General features: G+C 44.2%; 1 protein-coding gene across 2 annotated transcripts; it reads right to left on the bottom strand.

Annotated features, from left to right (window-relative positions):
• Window positions 1–562: 562 nt before the first annotated feature.
• On the bottom strand, window positions 563–18,753 carry fxr2 (FMR1 autosomal homolog 2). 2 transcript variants are annotated; one of them, XM_076881956.1, is made up of 17 exons: window positions 18,032–18,753; window positions 14,695–14,747; window positions 12,892–12,985; window positions 11,519–11,590; window positions 10,260–10,408; window positions 10,002–10,095; window positions 8,831–8,947; window positions 8,568–8,738; window positions 7,362–7,440; window positions 7,135–7,244; window positions 6,582–6,668; window positions 5,152–5,368; window positions 4,840–5,019; window positions 4,190–4,381; window positions 3,964–4,068; window positions 3,774–3,862; window positions 563–3,284 (listed from the first exon to the last, which is right to left on the bottom strand). In XM_076881956.1, exons 1-17 carry the CDS (start codon window positions 18,080–18,082, stop codon window positions 3,174–3,176), a joined length of 1,971 nt encoding a protein of 656 aa, XP_076738071.1. In that variant the 5' UTR covers window positions 18,083–18,753; the 3' UTR covers window positions 563–3,173. The 2 variants fall into 2 exon arrangements, with proteins under 2 accessions (XP_076738071.1, XP_076738070.1); XM_076881955.1 differs by having other exon boundaries at window positions 7,087–7,244.
• Between the last annotated feature and the right edge of the window lie 590 nt (window positions 18,754–19,343).

Consider the following 19,343-nt stretch of genomic DNA (forward strand, 5'->3'; position numbering starts at 1 on the left):
AAAAACTTAAAATATTACAGCAGACCACCCACTATGAGCAAGCACTTGGTGACAGTGGGGAGAAAAAACAAAAAACAAACTTTTTAACAGGAAGACGCCTGCAGGAGAAGACCAGGCTCAGAGAGGGTTGACTATCTGCCATGAACGGTTGGTAGAGTTGAACAAAGGTCTTAAATCCCTTTAAAAATCTGTTCTTTCAGGTGCAAAAATGGTTCTTTGAAAGATTTTCCTCACATCTAATTAAACCTCACTATGCTCATTTACTGAAAAACTTTTAATGAAAAAGAGGGTAGGAGGGGGGGGTGTGAGATAATGGCCAACCAAATACTGGAAATAACAGACGATGCTTCTTTAAATTCAAAATAGGCTTGCTTAAAATAGCCTGGGACAAATTTAACACTGCAGTAGGAACAGTTATATCATCCATAATTTTTCTTTTTACAACTCAGAAGACACCATTGTGATCGTCCCCTAATTATTACACTGAAGTACACTCGCATCAACATAACATCCTAATCTAATGTGGTTTGTTTCGTATATGTTAAAAAGAAAAAAAAATGTATACCAAACAATGAAAAGTCCTTTATTGCCATCAGAACATGAGTGAGAAAACCAGAGACAAAATCTGACAGAGTGAGGAGTCGACTGTACAACCAGCATCCACGCAGACGCACGTGCGCGCACGCACACACACACGCAGCAGTCTTTCAACAGGACGCGAGGGATACAGATACATTAGGGAATACAGTACTCACACAATGAGGTATAAAGGTAAACACAAACATACCACGCAAGGCTTCATCCTCCACTCGCACACATGCAACTGAACCAAGGTACAAATACTCAAGTGTTCGATCATCCTCTAAAAACACAACATACAGGTGAGCAGAAATGTAAAACAGCAGCATCTGGGTCATCTTGAGTCAACCACACTCCCATTCGTCTGTCTCTCAAAACCTTTGGTCATGTGGATGCTTGCTTGTCATGCACAATGTCGCCCTTTGTAATTTCACAATTTAACACTTTTGAAACTCTGAAAACTTGTAAGTAAAAGGAACCGGTCCCTTCCTGACTCGTACCCGCCAACAGAGTGTGTGTGGGGGGTTGGGGGTCTGGGCAGATATATAAGTATTGGAGGGGGAGAGAGAAAAAAAACAGAAAAATCAGTCACAAATAGTTCTTTTTCCTCTCTTCATGGTAGAGTTTCTACGTTAGTTGGACATTCAGTGTGTACATTAGCAGCAATTCTAGTGAATGAAACAATGGCTTTGTAAGTCAGATTAACAACACCCCTTTTTTCCTCATGCACAGGACAGGCACCACCTACTACTCGAATGGCCATGCAAGTTAGAAAAATAGACTGCAAACTCACAAGACAAGAGAAATCAAAGTTCATCTCCACAGAAGAGGTTGATTTCACTTCAGTTTTTTATTTCATATTTTCTACGATGTGGAAAGAGCAACAAAAAGAACTTGAGAGCGACAACCAAGACAACAGTAACAACATGAGCAGAGAGCCGCTGAGGTTTTCGAGTCCGTCTCTTACTCCGTATGCCGAAAACAAAGAAAACAAATAAAAAATTACCCCAAACCGCCAGGTACAAAAGACGGACAACCTCGCTCGCTCAGAGTTTTTGGGTCCTCTACTTTTGCACTACGCGGGCAACCACGCCGACCTGGTGTGTGTGTACCTGTAAATGTGGGCCTGTGTGTCGTGTGGCTCTCATGTCATTTTAAGCTGTCCCGTTCCCACAGTCTGCAGTCTCCAGGCTCTCCCCACCCCTTCCCACGTCACTAGCAGCACCCGTCCCAGAAAAGGTGGTCGCGCTCCCTCCCCCCTTTCGTGTGCGTCTGGAGCTGTGCACTGCAGTGGTTTTAATCAAGACACTAAGTGTGGCTGGAAGCTAGCGCCGCCGCCCCTCTGACACAGAAAGAGGCACGGTGTAGTTCTCTCTAAGTCGAAATCTTAACAGTTCAAGTGTGCGGTCGGTCTGGTCTCAGCCCATCCTGTTTGCGGGGCTGCACCGGGGTGCCGGCCCTGGAACAATTCCAAGGACCTGAAACAGGCGAGAGGAGGAAGAGACGCATGCCGTGACAACGCCCCTCGGGGCTACGTTAGGTTTTCCCCACGTCATCCGCTCTCAGTTTAAAATTTTTGTTGTTGCCAAATGTCTCAACTGTTCACACACAGACAGACACACGCGCCGACCCCGCTCCTCTTCCATTCCCCCACACTTACCTCCCCTAACGCGTCCGTTCTACGCGGAATGAGAACAAGCGCCTTGAATTTCGCGTTTGGCACCAGATTGAATTTTCCTCACATCGGCCCACGCCATCTGTTTCTGCATCCTCTTTTTTTTGTTTTTCCTCATCACTCCCTCACAGATCTGTTCTCTCCTTCAAACCAAAAACAGAAAAAAAAAAAAAAAAAAAAACCTGGAAGAAGAACTCATTTTCTTCCCCTCAAAAACAAACTTAATGGAAAAAAAAAAAAAAAACTCAAGTTTTTTTTGTTTTTTTGTTTTATGTGTTTATATATATATATTTGTTTTTCAAATTCAAGGCACAATGTCTATCTGTATTCCAATCCGTCTTCACTCCCAGGTTCAGTGTGCGAACATGGCGTCACATGAGCCGGACTGTCTGCTCATACAGCTTTACATCTCTCCTGTGTGCACTTTAAACACCGTTATAAAGAGATGCGTCTGTTTTGGTTGAGAGAGCGACCGCCGAGTCGAAACCAGTGATAAACAATGAACAAAATTAACATTAACAGAAATAAAGACAAACAGTTCAAAACAAAAAACAAACAACAACAACAACAACAAAAAAAAAAAAAACGTCTCGTCCTGTTTCTCGTGTTTCAGTATTTTTAAAAATCAAGTCATATCCACCAGCTCTTTTTTGGCAAGCTAGTTGTTTTTTTCCTCTTTTTTTTCTTTTAAATAAGCACTAAGTACTGATAGATAGGATAGCATACACCGTTAACGTGTGGTTTTAAGTAGATGCGTTTGTCGTTTTTTTGTACTTTTTCACTCTCGTAGTATGAACTCAGGTATTTTGTCAGGTACTTTTTCACTCATCTGTTTAAGGTTTAAGTTAATGCAAGCAGGGACAGAGTTTGCCATGGAGTCTTGCTCTAGACTTGGGTTCGCAAGGGTTCGCTCGTCTCTTTATGAGACCCCGTTGACCAAGGTCAGGGTCTCGCTGGGCGAGGTCAATCCTTTGCTGGGGGAACGCTTCGAGGGCGTTCGCTCTTCCTTCTTGGCGGTGGTGCCGTTCTCCTGTGGGTGAAAAACGTAGATCAAAGTGAGAATTGTCACTGAGCTAAAGCTGAGATCACTGCCTTGTTTACCACAGAATTAGATCATTTTTCTGCAAGCAGGAGGGGAACACGGTGTAACTATGCTTTTTTAAGTACATAATAGCTGCCCTCACCCTGAGTGCTTCATCTCATGAACAAGCTAAAACTGCAGTAGCCCTTGTTCTGCTCTGCTGCCTTGGTGAACGTAGCGTTAAGAAAGAAAGGTGATAACCAATGCTGTGAGAGATTATCTCTGAGGGGCGTTTTAGTTTCTGTCATGGCAGCAAAAGCAAAGATAGCCTGGCTAAGTTCAGCCTGCTCTGTGAGAGGAACTGTCCTCTGGTGAATCAATCACCTCATTCACTTAGAATGAACGCAAATGACAAAATGAACTTCAAAATGTAGCCGATATATAACCGAAACATCGGGGGTGGGGGGGGATAGTGTCTGTGCATATGTCAGCTTGTACCTTGGGCTCAGGGGCAGCGTGGTTTTCCTTCTGGGGCAGGTTCTGTCTGCTCTGGGACTCGGCGCGGGATATGTAGTCAGCAACAGTCACTGGAAACATTGAAGTCTGTTAGCTAGAACAGCAGCTGGGGTGTGTTCATTCTGAAAGTGGAAAGTAAAATAGCTAAACTAGTAAAAGGACAGCAACTCACCACTTTCTGGCTGTCTGTCACGGCTGGTTGAACCTCCCTCTGGGCGGTTGCCACGGTTACGGCGGCGGCGGCTTCGGTTGCGGCGCTGAGGCCGGGCTTCTTCATCTAACAGTCAAATTAGAAAATGTAGATCATCTCCCTCCAAAAGTTTCGGATTTCTGCTCGACTAACCACGAACGCACGGCAACAAGTTTCAACAAGGAGAACGCACCACCGCAACTCTCACCTAGTCCGTTCTCACTCGGGCCGGCCTGGCTGTCCGACTCTGCAGCTGCGTCCATGACACTGGGCTCCTGGTCGTTCCGGCGGCGGCGGGATCGTCTGCGGCGGTCTCCCATGCCTTCACTGATGTCTGCGTCAGCCAGCTCTCCTTCACCCTCCAGCAGGGAGTATGGATTACTGTCTGGGTCCTTCAGTACTGTTCAGGTGACAAAACAATAGTTTAACACTTGTGTATCATTTCTTCCATTTAATGAGTGCAGTTTTAACATAACGACCTGCAGTAAACCTTTTCTGACTGAAGGATGAAGCTTAGAGGTTTTTCAGGTTTTTCCTCTTCACTTCATTAAGAGGACCACACCTTTCAGGCTCAATTACAAAAAACTGCTTGCCCGCTGCTTCTCGGAAAATCTTCAGTAGCTGCTTGCACCAAAAATACATTTGGTTTCTTAATCTTAAAGTTCTTATATAGACTGTTACTAAGGTGGATGTTCATGTTAAACTTAGCAGTCATAAATAAAGAAGTCAGCTCAAGTAAGCTGCAAGCTCGGGCTTCAGACAGCTGTAAAGAGAAGAAAATTGTTTCTCCCATTCTTTGTTATGATCTTTTGGGAGAAAAGAGATGCCATATGTGTCATTAGGTACAAAGAGGGTTACCTGAGCTGATTGAGTTCGAAGGCTTGGATCCTGGCCCTCCGCGACCTCGTCCTGAGTTGGATCCTCGGCCCCTACCACCCCGTCGGGATCCCCTCTCATCGTTGCCTATTCCACGGGGCCTCTGGTCTCGCTCGGTGAGGTCCTCTGGCTCAGAGGCATTGGACAGCTCAGAGTTTGTGCCTGCATTAGGTAGACAATCAAATAAAAAATTATTTTTAATTTATTTCATGACTGAATCTTATGTTGTACTATTACTGTATTGTATTATTACAACCGCACGTTAAAGTCAAATTTGAACTCTGTAACTCTCACCATATCCGGAGTACTGACTGTTGGAGGCCCTTCGCCCTCTGCCGCGGCCCCCGTAGGTTCGAGTGTGGAGTGAATTGGTGCTTTCATCTGTCAGGTAGCCTTTCTCTCGATCAACACCAGGGCCCCCGGTTCGGCCGGTAGGCGCGCGGTACCCAACCCCGATCTGACGGAGCTGCTCGTCAATCTGCAGGCGCTCAAGGCGCAGCTGCTCCACCTCCTACAGGTCGGGGACAAATCGCATTTAAGAGCCTGTTCCGCGAACAGAAAGGACTCAAGAGTCCACTCACACAAGATTATTCTGTTGGGCCTAGAGCTCCCATCCGTTGTGGGCCTTGCTTTGCTTTGGTTCTCTTAATAAGCCTACTGCTCACCACTAGGTGGCAGCAATTGGTGAAGTTCAACCTGAGCATTCTCACAGAACACCCACTTGTGTTCACCTAGTGATTTTTAACAGATGGACCGGCTGACTGCGATAAACATTAATTCATAGTCGAGGGTTGAACAAGCAGCTGTATCTGTCACACAGACACAGGCATGCCTGCCATCAATTACAGTCTCTTTTTTTTAAGCAAACTGCTGCCTTTACACTTTTAGAAATGCACCCCCCCCCCTTTACTAAATCTCTAAAGGATAACAAAGAGCTCCACAGTCTGCTTGCTCACATGTTCTCAGTCAGTTCAAGTCACAGATGCTGAGTGGTTCTGCAGAGATTGTCCAGTTGGTTGGATCTCTGTATCATCTTGCTGGAGAGGATACCACATAAGCAACAGCCAATAAACCGATAACCTCTCCCACAGCCCTCTAATAAAACAACTTGACAGCAGGGATAAACTTAAAGGTATCAGTTTATCAAATTTGATGACACCTTCAATAAATTAAAAGCTTTTTTTTTTTTTAAATAGTAGATGAGTGGGCAGTGGTGACTAATGGCAGTTTAGAAGTGGGTGATCTAGAGGAGGATTTAGTGGGGAGAAAGGTCTCAGTTCACGGTGTGACAGCTGTCTCCACCAATGACAGCTGAACCTCAAGGGAAGTGTGAAGGAAGGGAGGGGCGACAGGAGGGGGTCTGATGTTATTTTTGAACACTGAGGGTCCAGATAGCTGGTAATCTATACTCAGGCATACTCTCCACCCCATCCCGTAGAGAGGAGCTATTTATAAAAGCACATGAGGTAAGGGCAAAATAAGGATCTCTCAGCAGCTTTCCTCATGTGGAGCTGGAAAGTCGAGAGACAGGTGACCGATACACACCTACTCCACGTTCCCAAAGAAGAAGAAATAATTGTTGTGGGATGAACACATGTATTCAAATAAAGTCGAGGTGGCAGAGACAGAAAATACACTGTTTTTATCTTTTTCTGTCACAAAAAAAAGACAAAAAACAAAAAGCAGTGGTGCCATCTACTGGTAAAAATGGAAGACTGACAAACCTGGAGATAGGACACGTGGTACTCCAACAGAGCCTGAGCGTTGCTGATGTTCTCCTTGGTTCCCACAAACACAAAGGGAACCATGCCCTGAAACAACAGCAGAGAGTGGGGGAGGAATTAAAAGCTGAAGGTCTTTTTTTTTTTTTTTTTTAAAGAAAGGAAACAGATAATCATCAGTTTAAACAATGAGCAACTATATACTTAAATTGCACACTCAACAGGAGCATACCAACCCATCAGACCACAGTTGGCTAACCAGCCCAGTATAACATATATGCTGTGCAGTGGGCTGTGTGTGGAAAGCAAAGCAAACTCTGTGACAAAACAAGATACAAAGCAGCAGCAGAACGAACAGAGTCAAAGCAGACAGCACATGGGACGCTTGCACGCTGCTGCAGTTAAGTAGCTTTTCTGATTGGAGAGACGAGGGAAGATGGATGGTGGAGGGGGGAGGGTTGGGGAGGTTATAGGAGGGTCTGGGAGAGCAGCCGATCGGTCCATTCACCTCTTTGCTGCTGGCAGTGTCGTCCCTGCCAGCCCCCTGCCTGCCTACCTCCTCGCGGGGAAGCTTTTTGTCGTTGTCTCCCTCGATCCTGACACGGACCACGCCCGACTTGTCCACAATCTCCTGGATGACTTTGCCGTTTTTGCCGATGACTTTGCCTGCGCAACGGGGAAAGCGGAAAGGGTGAAAGAATGTTCCAATCAGGAATATGGTGTGGTGATGAAGCAGAATGTCAGCAGCAAAATGAACTCAGGAATGTTATGTTGTTCACTCACCTACAAGGTTCCTGGGTACCTGAAAGTAGTCTTCCTTGAACTCGAGATACTCTCTGGCCTGCTTCACTGCCTCTGGGGTCTGTAACAACACAAACAATGCAGTGTACGGCACATAAGAACCAAAATGAAAGTATGCACAGCAAAAAGTTTTTATTCCGTTTCAGTGCATTATTCTGCACTAAAAAAAGAACCGTGGCCCTTATGAAGTTTCAATTTTATTTATACAGCACTAAATCCCATCAACAGGTGTCTCTACCTTACAGTAATACAGAGAAAAATCCCACGAATCAAATGACTCCTTTTCAACAACCACTTGGCAACAGTGGGAAGGAAAAACTCCCTTTTAACAGGAAGAACCCTCCTACAGAACCAGGCTCAGAGAGGTGCAGCATTCTACTGTGACCGGTTGAATGTCGGGGGGGAAGACGGACACACTGTGGAAGCAGTGCTGCTCTAGCCAGGACTCTGACAGCTTTGCTCAGACTCGGATGTTTGCAGTACTTCTGCATTTATCCGTTCGTTGTAAGCTAGCGAGTTCTCATTAACTTCTGCCTGCTGTGCTGCCCTCTCTCATTCAATAACAGCCACATGCACAAGTCTAGTGACCAAATATACAATCTAAAAAGTTAGTGCTTAATGCAACTCTCACATTAATTAGATAAAGTAATTAAAATCTGTTTCATTATTATTATGCATGTTTTTAAATTATTATCTCCAGTGGCTTCTGGGGCAGGCGGGGGTGACTGGCAACGGTAGGGTAAACACTAATTGAGTTTAAGACCAAAGTCCAAATCTGAACACAGACTTTGACAAGCAGGCAGTTTAGTTTCTCTGCATTTCTACGCACTGGCAAAAACTGTGAAGAGTCAATATTCTCAATCCATCACTCATAATCTTATGTTTTAAGACATCCCTACATCCAATAAATCACCTCATGTCGCTAATTAGCCTATAATTGCCATCTCACACTGGCAACAGCCTGAATGGATCAACTGAATTGTTATTCCATTGATCCAATCAGGATTAAAGTTTTAAAATAGTAAAAGAGAACCAAACAAATGTTATGGTTTCAGTGCTTCAGATGATATTTGCCCACCTACATTCACTAACAGTGAACTGTCAGTGCTGTATGTAAAAAAGGATCATTTGTTTTCTCCTGCTTGCTTCTCCAAAAACAGCAGCAGAAAGCCTCCTTAACCAGCGTACCTCTCCATAGATCCTGAACGTGCAGCTTTCCTCCTCCAGCTCGATCGCTGTAACACCAGGCACCTTCCTCGCTTGCTGGATGTTGGCACCGTGGGAGCCGATGGCGAGGCCCATCAGGTCCTCCCTGACCCTCACCTCCTCTTGGTACGCCGATGCTAACTGCTTACTTGTCTAGGAGAGGGGAAACGCAAGGTTGCTTGCCAAGATGCATGGCTAGGATTTAAATGATCAGGGAGACACATGTAGTTGACAGAATGTATTACCTCCAAATGTTTGGTGGCTTCTTCATTGCGGGACATTAGCATAAGCTTGGTACGGATGCTCCGGAAATGCATGTCGCTCAGAAGAGCTGCACGCTTTACTGTGGTTTCATTTGTGGACTGAAGACACAACATAAGACACACAAGGCAACAAAGGTTCAGAATCAGGTAAACTAATACAACAAAAGCCATAACCGACTCGTAAAGACGATCCAGACAGAACAGACATTCAATGCCCAGAGCAAGAAATGCTTTGAAAAACATGTTCCTAAACCACAACAGACAGTCATCCGGGATGTGTAGGGCATGAACCCCTTATTAGAGAGCCCTGAACTGAAATTTGGGTTAATTCTACAGCGGTAAAAGATGGTGGTAGAAGTCAAACTTTAAGGAGAGGGAAATTAAAAAAAGGTTTTTAAAAGTTTATTTTGGGCCAAAGGCTTCACATTTTTAAGTGGCTTTTATCAGAGTTCTCTAGCAGGCCCATAGATGTTTTTTTAATTGAGATAATGCTTTAAAATAACTGCCCAAATAAAGCATTGCAGAACGGCTGCTGTGTGGCCAGACTTTTTTCTGGTAAAGTTATTCAGCTCTAGCAAATTTATAAGACTTAAGGTCTTCGCAATTTACGATTGACACTTCTCTTTATTGACCACAATCCAAAGCACTGCTAAAATGCTCTTTCTGGAGCTGAAATGTAAACTCTTTGCCATCACTATGACACAGTTGTAGTTGAATTATTCCATGATTCAAATATCCCTACGCTGGGCCCAAACATCCAGGAGTTTGGATTTTAAGATGTTTTTAAAAGTTAGTCATCTAGTGAGCTCGACTTAAAACTGTTTACTTTCAGGGGATCGCTTATATTTCTTAAATACAGAAGCATTAGCAGAAGTATACAGTCCTATAGCCTTTACAAACATTTGTGAATGAATGTCTACACACTCAGTCACAAAGTAGCAGTGTGTGTATACGGTACAGTACTTTTGTGCATATAATGTTAGCAGCATTATCTGGATTCACATCTCTTCGTCTGTCTGCCTTCCCTGATGTTCACATTTGCGAGTGAGATTTTTTGCTGCTGCTTTGCATCATTCCTTCACGTGATGACATAAAACAAGGCCATTAACTTGATCAGGAGGCGTCTGCTGAAGTGTGTGTTCAGAGTACTAACCAGCACGATGAGCTCATGTGTTTGGGCACTGTAGAAGATGCAGTTGGCTCCGATTGCTTTCCTGAAGTCTTTGTGAATGTTGTCGTTTGCACAGCTGTCGATAAAACAATCCAGAGCAGGGTCGATCTCGTTATTCGTTTGGCACCACCGAATCATCATTACACGCATGATTGCTGACAACATATGAGAACTCTAAGGGAGCAAAGTGCTTGGATGTGTAGAGGCATGAGTGAGGGGTTGTTTATATGCAGGACTCACATGTCCCTCAGGTCTTCTGGGACGGGGATGGGGATCTTGTGGAAGGTGTTTCGAGAGGCAGGGCTGTTGGGGTTTAGAGGCCTGATGCGCTCTGACGTGACTATCTCGTTGTACGTGGCGTCGCACGCCGCATATTCGATCACATAGAACTGAAAACAACACGGGAGATACAGATTTTTAATAAAGTAGACAAAAACACAGATATATAAAGCTCCGATGGAGTCAAAGATGTCTCGAGATGCACCTCTGCGTCTTGCTGCTAATAAAACTACACTCTGTTGCTACTTTCTTCTATTTCATATACATAAAATCAAGTGAAAGAAGATGCATGAGAGTAAAGATACAGAAAAACACGACAAGTAGTGCAGAAAAAGTGCAGCAGCAAGACCAACACTGCACACTCCACGCTCAAAGGACTGAATTAAAGCCATCAGTCAATGCTAGACATTCCTGCAGGCTCTTATCAGACTGCTCCAAATAACAGCACTACAGCAGCAGCAGCAGCTCCCTTGGCACATTAGCCCTGCATAGCTGTCCTTTCCATATCCCACTGACCCACTATTCAACCTGCAGCTGGTGCCTGAGAGTCAGAGCTCCTTGTAATTATCTGAAAAATTTTAAAAAGACTGGTCCCGTGCAAATCCACTTTGACACAATAGGTCAGGGTGCAGAAGACACACCGAGTGAACAGGACAGGTAATTTGAATGTACAATGTCAGAGTCGATTAGGACAAACTCTTTGGGCCCATTACCCAGCAGCACTTCTTACTACTGGCCTATATTTATTTTACACACAGCATACTGCAGTACTCAGAGCTCCATAAAGACTTACTGGCAGTACAGCCAGAGGCAAAGTGAAAGACGACTGCTTACTGATTAATAAACAGAGAGGAAGCTGACCTAGGTGGATTCTATCACCGCTGCGTGATATCGTCTTCTCAATTATGATAGTTCCTTTCAGCTGAACAGCTCAGTGAAAGCCTCAGGAACTTAGAAACAGGAAGTAACTATTGAGTTTTCAACATATCCACAAAACAAAGATTAGGCTGGATTAAAAGAACAACTGTGTATTAAAATGTACTGAAGTGTTGTCTAATGATGGGCAGACGTTCAAACAGGGCTTGAAACGCAAAGGTAGAGGATGTTATACATACTAGTCACTCTTGCTTTATTATATAAGAGCAGGAAATATAATTTCAGTTTGTGTGTTTACCCACTTATCTCACTTGTTCAAAGATTTACTCTCAGCAAACACTTACTTCTCCCTTCATCATTCTGACCCGCGCCAGCCACCAGCCGCATGGCTCCTGTTCGTTGGCCCTGGAGTAAACCTGGAGAGACAGCGAATAAAAGCTGAACCACAGACAAAAGACAGAAACACGCTCATCCACTTTAAAAAAAAAAAAAAGACTAAAAATTAAATAAATAAATAAAAAGCATCACCTTGAAAAGAGAGAATGAAGCTGTTTGACTTTGAATGGGACTAATTTAACCCAAGACACCTCAGGTATTAGTTTAGTGGTTAGTAAAAACTTAACGAAACACTTGTATGAACAGCTCCCACTAATATTATGTGGATTCCACATCTATAACTCCCATAGTCCCAACTTTAAAAGATTTTTGGCACACCTTAAAAAACCGTTGCAACGAGACATTTCTGGTACTTTTTATCTAGAGCCACGTGTCCTTAAACTTGCATTTCCATGAAAACAAAAACAAAACTCTTAATGCTAAATAGATGCAGATGAGAGGTCTTCACGACTGGGACGTGTTTCAGTTATGGAGACATCTCAAAACAATCGAATGCAACACTTAAATGATCTGCGGGGTCCTCAGATCTCAGTCAGGATTGTTAAACTCACATTAGTGACAAAAATTCTAATTTAACTATGTCACTCTGTAAAAAGCGTGTGGGCTGGATCTATGCTATCGTTTTAGAAATGCTTTTTAAGTCCTTCGTAAAAGACTGCAGACCAAACCATGTTTATAAAAGCCTGAACACAACACATTTAAACAGTTACTTGATGGATAAGCACATATTCAACAGTCCAATAAACTCTGCCACACAGTATTTGATGCTTTTTATACAACTTCCTGTTTGTTACTGTTAAATGATTCCAGCTAGCGGATTAACTTTGGAAGGAACTGCTTCTTTCATTGGCTGTTAGAGAAACGGTCAAAAACACGTTTATTGGGTCTGAATACAACATCACCCACAGCAATAGAAACACATATGCACACATTTTATATACAATGTGTTTTAGATGTGACCTGTAACGTATTTAATCATTATATCAAGATCCATGATTCAAACTTCAGGCTTTGTAAATGAGCCTCAGGAACTCAGGTCATGTCTGAAATCACTGGGTGTATAGCAGACTATGTGATAATATACATCACATAACATAAACTGTAAGTACTTCCAATTAATAATGTGGAAAAAAGTATATGTGATCTAAAATGTGTACCTATCAAAGACTTCAGAATTTTCCAGGATTTTTGAAACGACAGGTGAAAAGTATCGGCGAATAATTATCTGACTGTCGGAGTGAAAAACAAGGCCTTGAGACATAATGTCGGAAAATTTATGTGTATGAGCTGAGTCAGACATATGCAAAGAGCCAGGCCTCACCTCCACTTCCTCTCCTTCACCAATTTCCTTGTGATAGTCGGCTGGAGGAGGCAACCGCACGTCACTGAAGGGCAACTGTCTCTCTGGCTGCCAGCTGTGGAGGAGACAAAACACTTGTCAACCTACCGACAATCACAGGTAAATGAAACGCTGTTGGCTGAAGCTCTTCTAAGTCACGTCACACTCGGATTGTAATGGTATGGGTACGTATTACCCACTCACTGCTGTGTAGCACATTTACAGACATAATAACAATAACAGTTTTAAAGGTTCATTAGGTTTAATGAGGAAGCCCAGGGACCCTGGCTGGTCAGTAAGTGGAAAAGTTGTCATTTTACACTCAACAAGAATTTAAAAATGACTCAGAAGCAGAAAAGTGAAAGACTTGCAAAACCTAAAGCTTGAGATTAATATACAGTATATAGCAGCTCATTCAGTTTGATCTCTCAACTAAGTTTTTATAGGACTTTTCTTTTGAGAGCTTCCATCCTCCTTTGTGTTTTGTTTTGGTTTTTGTGGGTGGAGCTTTATTATGTGGTGTGGGTGGAGCTTTTATTATAGAAAGTAGCAACAATGCTTTAACATCGATAACAAAACAAACCAAAGGCATACAAATATCCTGATGTTTAAATTTTTATCCTCTACAGTCACCCCAGGACAAAGAGTATCAAGACTTGTTGTTCGTGTTTGTGTAATAGAACAACATAAGCACAAAATCCAGCTGTACTATACTTGAGCTACAACAAACCAACCAAACCACACTCACCAGCCACTCTCTTTGATACACCGTGCCAATATTGGGTTAGACTCCCTGACACAAGGCAGGATGGGATCCATCCTTTTGTTTATGCCCTACCAAATCCAAGACTCCTCAGTCTTGGACTCCTCCGCAGTGATTTTCCAATTTTCTCTAATCTGCCATCGGTCAGCCTGTGCTAACTGCAGCCTCAGTTTCCTGTTCTTAGCTGGCAGGAGATGCACCTGGTGTGGTCTTCTGCTGCTGTAGCCTGTGTGCTTCAAGGTTCATCAGGTTATGCATACCTTGCTTGAACAAGCAGTTATTACTAGTTACTGTTGCCATTCTATTGTTGTGTAACACTCTGGCCATCGTCTTCTGATTTCAACAAAGCATTTTCACCCAAAGGCCTCTTGCACCGGGACGAGCAGGGCGAATGGCCGGATTTGAGTCTGACCCGTGGCCCTTTGCCACATGTCTTCCCCTTTCTCCTCCCCCTCCCTCCCTCCCTCCCTCCGCTTTCCTGTCACTCTTCACTGCGTTGTGCAGTAAGGCTGAAAAAGGCCACACACAAAAAAAACAAAACAAAACAAAAACCTCTTGCATTGGGTCACTGAATATTTACTTTTTCTGACCAGTCTCTGTAAAGCCTAGAGATGGCTGTGCTAAGGGAAAGTAAAAGGAGAAGGAAGGATGGATCCCAAAAATGACACAGGCCACCCTGTTGCCACCCCTCCCGAAGCACATACCATGGGTCACTATTTTTAGGAGCTCCCTGATCTACACGCTGAGCCAAGTAGATAAAGAGGGACGAGTTGGGTGGTGGAGGGGTGGTAGAAGGGGACAGTAGGTGGGGCTTGGAATATAGGAAAGCATGCCACCAGGGTGGTGGTGCGAGAGGTGGGGGTTAGAGCAGGAGGTGAAAAAACTGTTAGAGACATGTATGGACAGCTGCATGCCAAACACAGGTGCTGAACAGGACAATTTTTGATGCCTTGCAACATCCTAAACCAGGCATACTGCAGCTAAGGCTAAACAGGAGAGGTGCACAGGAAGAGCATACTTACTTGTTTTCAAACACAATTGTGAGCGAGTCTTCGTGGACATCTTTGATATAACCCTAAAAGACAAAAGAGAGAATTTTTATTCCCATGAATGCACAACAGAAAGACAGACGGGTGGGGCTGTGAGCATTTGATTTTTTTTTTTTGTGTACATGTAAACAACACAGGCGGCTGTGAGCAATGTTAGACTGATACTGTGACTGGAAATACAAAAGGGAAAAAAAAAAAAAAAAGCGCATCTTGGGCTTTTTTAGAAGCCAAGACATCACATCGCTGACACAATTCTCTGGCTGTGAATTCTGTGTTGGATAAAGTGACGAGGAACACTGACTCCTCCTGACAGCACAGACAGCCGGGAAATCTCTCACACACACGCTCACTCCCTCTCTCTCACACATACACACACACACACGCGCAAACAACAACAGAATTAAAATCCAGAAGCGAGCCCTCTTCACTGTGTGTTTGTGTGGGAGATTTAAAGACAACAATTTTACACAGGACTGTTCAAATGAGTGCGTGTACAGGCATCCGGGCCAGCCTATAGGGGACAATCATTTGCCTGCCCATTACGAGAGATCACTTTAACCTACTACTCGTCCATCATGGCTGTCCACAGATCTGTCTCAGCATGCCATAAATTTTAAGCAACCTACTCCCCATTTGTGGTGTGGGTGTGTCACGTCTCTCGGTGTGACACGACCATATATGGGACAGAGGGGTTGTACAAGTATTCTTGATGGTTTGTACTGTAGGGGGTGGGGATTCACCTGCTGGAAAGATGCTAATGTTGACCTGAACCTGGATAAAATAAATGTTTAGACACGAGGGAGATCCTGATGCTCCAAAATACTGAGGTATAAATTTATACCGCAGTATTTTGTTTCTCATTGATTATGAATTAAAAACAAAAATACCTATAAAAAAACCCTAATTTAAGTATAAATTACAAGATTCATTTTTATTTCAAAGTTTGCCTTCGATCCTTTCTGTTTCAACTTTCCCTACAGCTAGATGGTCAGGTCACTGTTGCAGCAGTTTGATGTCATCCGGCTACAGGACAAAATCCAAGCCTGCTGACTTAGACTGCAGCAAACGGTGACATAGTTCTGGTTCTGGTGTTGGAGGGGCATCTTTCACCAGTACCTGCTACACTGTAGCTCATCAAGGCTGCAGAGCAGAAATTAAGTCTGTACCTTCAATCCAAGACGACACAGCTGTGGTCTAGCCGCAAGATAAGACAATTACTGGAGATGCAACTGATTTGTGCTCCATTATTTACTGTCACAAAGTATGTATAGCATTAATTATTAAATAATTTAACAAAGTGTGGGTGTGCGCCCTGGGTACGGAAATGCTGAGAACACATAAGCTCCACACGGGAATCATGATACAGGAAGACAGAAACATGATACCACATTAAAAGTTTTCTAAAGCCACTTTGGTTTTGGTTGCATAGATGTCACACCATTTTTATTTTTTTGCAGTCTACTCTCAGATATTAATGCTAACCACCACTGCCTCAGTTTTGAGAAGGTCCTGGTTAGCATTCACACCATCCATCCCTCTATACTATACGTCATCGCAGGGTTCCAGCTTCAGAGCAGATTGGCCTTTATCACAGAAGTCAGCAATGCCAACCGATCGGAGTTACAAAGTAATCACCCTTCAGTTTCCACAGATCACATGTGGTGAGACAGCTGTGTGCATGCCCTGTCAAGTTAACTGCCCCTTACACAAGGCACTGCTAGGTTTGTACTACAGTTGCCTGTGTCCACACTTCAGCCTTAGGCCAGCACACACATGTGGTCACTAAGATCATTTGGAGAAAAGATGCCAGGTCTGCAATATTCCTCTCACAGATTTTTCAATATAACCAGCCACTGATCAGACTGGGCTTATAATAAAATATAAATAGATGAAAAGAAGGCAGTTTAATGCACAAGCTTCAGTGACATAGAGAAAAAAGGGAATGTCACAATGTTTAAAAATTAGTCTTCTCAGTTTTCCCATTGTGTTTTCTGCTGCAAAAGAAACCATATAGAGTGCCACTTTCCTGACACTTTAATAAACACGATGCCCATTCATAGCTCAACAGAAAACAAAGTGGTAACGGGGTGAATGGTGGTGGAATTGAATAAAATCCTTTTATACCCATGTGCCAATCACGACAGGAAAGGAGGAAAGTAGCAAAGCTTTCACCCCACTCACCTCCATCAAGGGCAAAAATATACACTAAAGAGAATCGCAGCTATGTGTCAATGACATCGGCCGAAAGAGCTGTGAAATAATGGACACAGCAGAGTTTCGTGGAAAGTGTTTGACGCCAGAGCCAAACTGTCACCCCGTAAACCAGAACAACAGGTGAGGCAGCATGAGGAGGGTAAATATAGGGTCATCACTAACCCACCATGTGCTCCACCGGCCAGCTGAAAGGTTGAGGAAAAAAAAGACTGAAGACGCAGGCAAAGAAATGGGCTATCTAAAAAGCTGAATCAAAGATGTTCTCTAAAACTAGACAGAGTTGGTGAGGGTGAGTAGGGTTTATTTCCCTATCCCCCAAAACGGTTTAGTGTCTCCTCAGTCTGAAGCTGCCCCTTAAACCTTACAATCTCTCGCAGAACCAAACCTGTGAGCCTGACCACTTAAGACATCTGAGAAAAAAAACAAACCAAAACATGCTTGATAGTATAGTTTGGCTGCCATCTTAATGTTACGTCGTAAACAAGCTGTGACACAGCAACAACAAAGACCTGAAGTCACGTGTCTGCATGTGAAAGTGATCTTTCTGTTTAAAATCAGGCAGAATTGAAACCAAAAGCGTCAGTCAGGGCAATAAACATGAGACACGCGGTACAGCGCTGTAGCTGAAACCTGGGCTGGGCTACAAAGCAATTATGAAGAATGTGAGCTTTGATGTAGCATCACATCACACTTGCACGTAGGAGCTGCACAACAGCTGTCTGATCAGCAGCTCGCTGCCCTTTTTAAATGTTTCCATCCAGGGTTTCATTAGCGGACCTGCCGTGTGTCGCTTCAAAACTGTTTACAGCGTGTTTTCACGCTGACATGTGATAAAAGAAAATGAACACACATAGGCCATGCATGGTGATGTCAAGTGTGCCTAGCCTAACTGCTAGCTACGGCTAGCTGCCTACACCACAATGGCCAGCCCTAATTGAACGCAAAACCATCCCTGTTCGTCAGGAGTGGACCCACGCTAGCATTAGCAGAGTACCAGTTAGCGAGAGCTGAGCTCAGAAGAGCGAAACCTAACGTTTTGAGAAGGAAACAAAACTTTAACTGGGACAGCTAGAAACTACGTTTGTAACCTGGTTACCTTGTAGAAGGCCCCGTTCGAGCCGCGAACTTCCACGGCCAGCCCGTCCATACTTGTCGGTAGATCCCCACGGCTGTGCTTGTCTGTAGCCGCTGTGACTCCCTGCGAGTCCGGTAGCGTTACCACCCCCAGCTTCGCCGGCCCCTCGCCGCTACCCGGCCGCTTGTGGATTTCCAGTGTTTCGGGTGGAGGAAGAGGGGCAGAGGTGATGGGGTTGGGTGTGATGGTGTCAACTAATGCAACGCAGACGCCGTCTCCAGCACCAGTGAGGAGGAACCGCTCTCTGTTTTTGTCTCAGGGTCGGATTTGATTGCCGCGACCTAAAAGGGACCGCCACGAGCGATGGCGAGGTCTCGACGTGCGCGAGGAGAAACGAGCTAATGATGCTACCGCTGAGGATGCTAGCTGATGGGCAATTAGCTGGGAGGCTAGCTATCAACACCTTGATCCCGTCTGTTTTCAGGGATGCTAGTAGGCTAACATTTGATAGCCCGGCTGCGTTTGCCTGGCTGTGCGTGTGGCGCAGTCGCTGCGTTGAAAAGATTCTTTTCACAGAAGTCGTCACCGGGGGTCGCTTCTTCGGTCTATGGTGTAATTTTTCAGCGGCGTTCCTTTCCCAAAAAAAAGCATTCGTGATGCACTAGCGCCCGGCGATTCCTTACTCCAACTACCCGTTCCCTCAACACACACACACGCCGATAGAGTGAATCAGAGAGGGACTGAATGACCTCGAACACCCCACCCCTCTACACGGAGACCCACCTACCGGGAAGTCCAACGTTATAATTGGCCGAAGTAGCTGTCGGTTAGCTTTAGCTTTCATTAATTGGTCAAGCGAATAAGGGCTGGTCTATAAGCGCAACCAATCACACCCATAGAGTCGCATCCCAGCACAATCCATTGGTTTTATCCCTTGTCAGTTACAATTTTACTCGAATTGACTGGCTCCCATGTCTAAATTTGCCCACTCATTGATGAGTGAGGACCACTAGTTATTGTGTAAACAGCAGTAGAGTGAAGTTACTATTTGTGGACCATTCAAAGTTACATTACTCTGTTGAAACAGCCACATTGAGACTGGAAACGCAAACCTTTCCGTCCAGTGGAGATCCACAAAGTTTAAAGCTGGCTAACGCTTACTGGGAGAGAAGTACACGCAGTGTTGGCAAATCTTAGGTAAGAAATCCTTCACTGAGAAGACCAGATATGGACAGGGACTGTTGCGAGGAAACAGCTGCGAGAAGCAAACATGAGAAGTCAGAGTTCATGTGGAAAAGACACTCTACAAGAATACCAGTATTGTGCAGCCCCA

The sequence above is a fragment of the Maylandia zebra genome, linkage group LG3 (assembly GCF_041146795.1).
Source record: "Maylandia zebra isolate NMK-2024a linkage group LG3, Mzebra_GT3a, whole genome shotgun sequence".
NCBI lineage: Eukaryota > Metazoa > Chordata > Actinopteri > Cichliformes > Cichlidae > Maylandia > Maylandia zebra.

Excerpts from the sequence above, each read along its gene's own strand:
- fxr2 (XM_076881955.1), bottom strand. The coding sequence starts at position 18,082 with ATGGACGGGCTGGCCGTGGAAGTTCGCGGCTCGAACGGGGCCTTCTAC. Across the intron at positions 12,986-14,694 it reads ACAATTGTGTTTGAAAACAA|CTGGCAGCCAGAGAGACAGT; the intron begins GTAAGTATGCTC and ends TCTCCTCCACAG. Across the intron at positions 3,285-3,773 it reads ACGCTGCCCCTGAGCCCAAG|GAGAACGGCACCACCGCCAA; the intron begins GTACAAGCTGAC and ends TTTCACCCACAG.